General features: G+C 39.2%; 1 protein-coding gene across 1 annotated transcript; it reads right to left on the reverse strand.

Moving 5' to 3' along the window:
• Positions 1–444: 444 nt before the first annotated feature.
• On the reverse strand, positions 445–3,717 carry ndufs6 (NADH:ubiquinone oxidoreductase subunit S6). The gene is made up of 4 exons (XM_036565643.1): positions 3,523–3,717; positions 1,196–1,249; positions 932–1,054; positions 445–619 (listed from the first exon to the last, which is right to left on the reverse strand). The coding sequence occupies exons 1-4, from the start codon at positions 3,664–3,666 to the stop codon at positions 551–553; spliced, it is 390 nt and encodes a 129-aa protein (XP_036421536.1). The 5' UTR covers positions 3,667–3,717; the 3' UTR covers positions 445–550.
• Positions 3,718–4,036: the final 319 nt, after the last annotated feature.

A 4,036-nucleotide genomic window follows, 5' to 3' on the forward strand; every position in this document is an offset into this window, starting at 1 on the left:
CTCTTCATGTCAAATTGGTGGCATTATTGAATAGAACAGTTGGTTTTGGAGACTTTGGTTTCAGCTTTGATAGAAAAGAATCAAAGGATATCTTGATATAATTTTAGTTCAAACAGCCAAGAAAATCAATATTAAGCCATTAAAAATATTTGCATTGGTTGGACACATAGAGAGCATAAACTGGCTGAACTAGAGTGGGCATTGGTAACATTCATTCACTGGCATTGAATACCAAGAAACTTTTAATCCATACCACATTTGTTTGTAGGTAGAAGTGAAGGTCTTTCATTATTATTTGAATCTGATGGAGCTATTTATTGTGAACAGAAAATTTTTCCTCACATTTTTCAAGTAATTTGTAACAGTATGAGATGAAAATGAAAATGGACAGAAATGGAAAATGGCAAATATTATCTAAGACTGGTGAAAAACCGAATTCAACTGTTGTCTTCATAGTAAGATTTTATTATACAGGAAAGTAAAGACACACTTGTCAAAGGGAATAATTTATAACCAGCAGACTACAAAGACAGAAGTCAACAGATTTGTTTCAGTGATGGTGTTTCTGTTGAAACTGCCGTCCACAGTAACCACAGGTGCCCACTTTGGTCAGTTTGTCCTGAGAAGACATTAAATTAATGCAAAACATTTATCAACAATTTAAATTGGTAGCAGTACTGAGCCAAATCTAGTTCTGTTATAATCAGATTATTATGAGCTTGTTGTAAGCATAATAAGATGATTCAACATATTTGTAGATATTTTTAACTTTAGACATTTTATTTAGTGAAATTATCTAGTATATTATTACATTTTACAGCTTTGAAAGTGGTTTCTGAACTTGTTCATTTAAGTAAGTAAGTGTTAGTTTCGTCAAGAAAAGAATTAGACTCCACACTTAAAGAGAAAACACATTTATTGAACTACTTACCAGGTTGATGTAGACCTTGGGGTGGCCGAGAGCGCCTCCACCTCCATCACAGGACACCACTCTCGCTTCTATATCTGTCACAGGCTCCTCTGCAACCAGTTTGATGGCAAAGTTTTCATTCACCTACACAATAATAGATCAACAAAGCCAAAAAGCAGAGGACAGAATAATGAGCGTGGCAGTCATGGACATTTTTAAGAACAGTTTAGAACAGCAGAAATAAATCTCAATTTTAAATGACAACAAGCTGACATTGAACATTACCTCTTTTTGTCTACCCACAAATCTGGCTCTCCTCACGTCATTTTCATCAAACACCTGCAACCAAACAAAACAATCTTTAAGCGTACATATTGTGTCCAGACAGACAGACTGCTTCTTTATCTCTCTCATGGAGAAAATAAGCCCTCATCAAGGCATTTTATGGCTCTGTACTGCAGCAAATTGGGTATGAAATGAATCTATGAGTATGAGGTTAAAGTGCAGCATGACAGCTTTAAAAGAATAATTCAGTCAGAAAAGCTGATGCTGCAGACAAATGACAAGAAACAGCCACCAATTTGAAATATTAATTATTGACATAAAATGACAAATTGACAAACATTACTCAAAATAAACTCAAATAAACAAACATTACTCACTGCTGACCTCCAACCATGTTATAGCACCAAGTTAAAAGTCTGTTGTTTTATTAAGATCCATTTACTGTCTCCATAAATGCATTTGCACATTCTGCTTTCTATTTATGTGTATTTGCCTGAACCCAATAGATAACCATGCCCAATTCACATTCTGTTTGTAGTGATGTAAACATTAGATTGTGAATGTTACCGACTGTGATGCCTTATCCATCACAGCCCTTTTTAATACATAGTTCTCCATTTCAGATGATCAAAGGTAAGTCTAGGGTGTTGGAGGTCACATATGGAAGGTATAACAGGTCAGTTGGCTGCTTTTTTTAATCCTGTTGCATGTCCTTGCATCATTCATACACAGCAGTGCTAACAACAGGCCTAGAGCTGATTACACAGCAGATGCGACATTTACACTGAAAGTCTGCTGCACTCTCTCTACATAACAACCAAAGAGGTGTCAATGGCAGTAAAGCAGAACAGTATAAAGGTTTAAAATAAGAATAAATCAATCAGAAGTGAAACATTTGGAGTGTCAGACTTGCCCGTGATTAACCTAAGGTAGCTATAGATAGTACGAACAGACAGCAGAGAGTAAATATCCATGAATTAAAGCTGATGTTCTGCCCTTTAACCTTCACTATTTTATTTCAAATTCAATCTGCCTGGTAAAGAAAGTGTGTCACATTACAATTACGATTACATGCATACAATTAATACAGTTAATATGCATGCCATTAGTTAACTGCGTGCCCAGCCAAGCAAAATAATATAATATTAAATGATGGATTACATGCATTTACACTGATCAGCCATAACATTATGACCACCTCCTTGTTTCTACGCTCATTGTCCATTTTATCAGCTTCACTTACTATATAGGTGCACTTTGTAGTTCTACAGTTACAGACTGTAGTCCATCTGTTTCTCTGCATACTTTGCCAGCCCCCTTTTACCCTGTTCTTCAGTGGTCAGGACCCCCAGAGAGCAGGTATTATTTGGGTGGCAGATCATTCTTACCACTGCAGTGACACCGACTTGGTGGTGGTGGTGTGTTAGCGTGTGTTGCGCTGGTCTGAGTGGATCAGACACAGCAGTGCTACTGGAGTTTTTAAACACCTCAGTGTCACTGCTGGACTGAGAATAGTCCACCAACCAAAATATCCAGCCAACAGTGTCCTGTGACCACTGATGAAGGACTAGAGGATGACCAACACAAACTGTGCAGCAGCAGATGAGCTGTCGTCTCTGACTTTACATCTACAAGGTGGACTGACAAGGTAGGAGTGTCTAATAGAGTGAACAGTGAGTGGACACAGTGTTTAAAAACTCCAGTAGCACTGTTGTGTCTGATCCACTCATACCAGCGCAACACACACTAGCATGCCACCACCATGTCAGTGTTGCTGAAGAATGATCCACCACCTAAAGAATACCTGCTCTGTGGTGGTCCTGACCATTGAAGGACGGGGTGAAAGGGGTCTAACAAAGTATACAGAGAAACATGAACCACAGTCTGTAATTGTAGAGCTACAAAGTGCAGCTATGGTGGTAAATGGAGCTGATAAAATGGACAATAAGTGTAGAAACAAGCAGTGCACTTGTATGAGACACGCATTACTAAATACACATACATATTATACAAACTGGAACTCTATTTATTGAATATCACCTCCTGAAGTGACGTTAGAACTGATCATAACAAACTCGAATTAGGACACGACTGGGGAGACTTATATTCGCTGAACTGGTAATAAAACGTATAACAAAGACAGGGGTGGCATGTTTTGCTTCTTTTAGCCTGTATCTCTTCACAGTATTAAGCTATAGTGCAGTAACTGCTGCTGGTATTAAAAACCGATTAAATACCAAATGAGCTGCTGCTGCTAAGTTAGCTCACGGCTAACAGTCGTTGCTACTAGCAAATGAGTTTAGCCTGTATACGAAGCCAGGCTGTACCTGTCCGGTGTGGGTAACTTTCTCCCCGTAGTTAGAAACTGGGACAGTGTATTGCTGAGCAGGAACCGCAGAAAGTCTCAAAACTCCAAGTAAAGTCCTCGTATTTTTACCGAAGGACAAGATCTTAGGAAAGGAGGCTGCCATGTTTTCCCCTGACGTCCCTCAGCCACCTCTGAGCTTTATCTCTCTCTGCTGCCGCCTGCTGGACAAGAGGGGCATCTCACTGTCTGTTTATCGATGTCGTTTCTTTGCAGTCGCCTAATTTTAATAACTCAATGTAACAAATCCAAACCATATCGTTAAAGAGAATGAAAACCACATACACAAATGCAGAAAACAGCAAACCCGCTCCGTACAATTGCTCACAATGCTTTAAGTGCACCAGCACTGCAAGTGGCGCTAGAAGTAAAACAGCGCGCGCATATTATGGCTAAGTCTCAATTGTTTGCAGTTAGGGCACTTGAAATGAAGCACGCTAACGGCAGCCTCTTTTCAAAGGGCCCCAAATGAACGG

The sequence above is a fragment of the Colossoma macropomum genome, unplaced genomic scaffold, assembly GCF_904425465.1.
Source record: "Colossoma macropomum unplaced genomic scaffold, Colossoma_macropomum, whole genome shotgun sequence".
Classification (NCBI taxonomy): domain Eukaryota; kingdom Metazoa; phylum Chordata; class Actinopteri; order Characiformes; family Serrasalmidae; genus Colossoma; species Colossoma macropomum.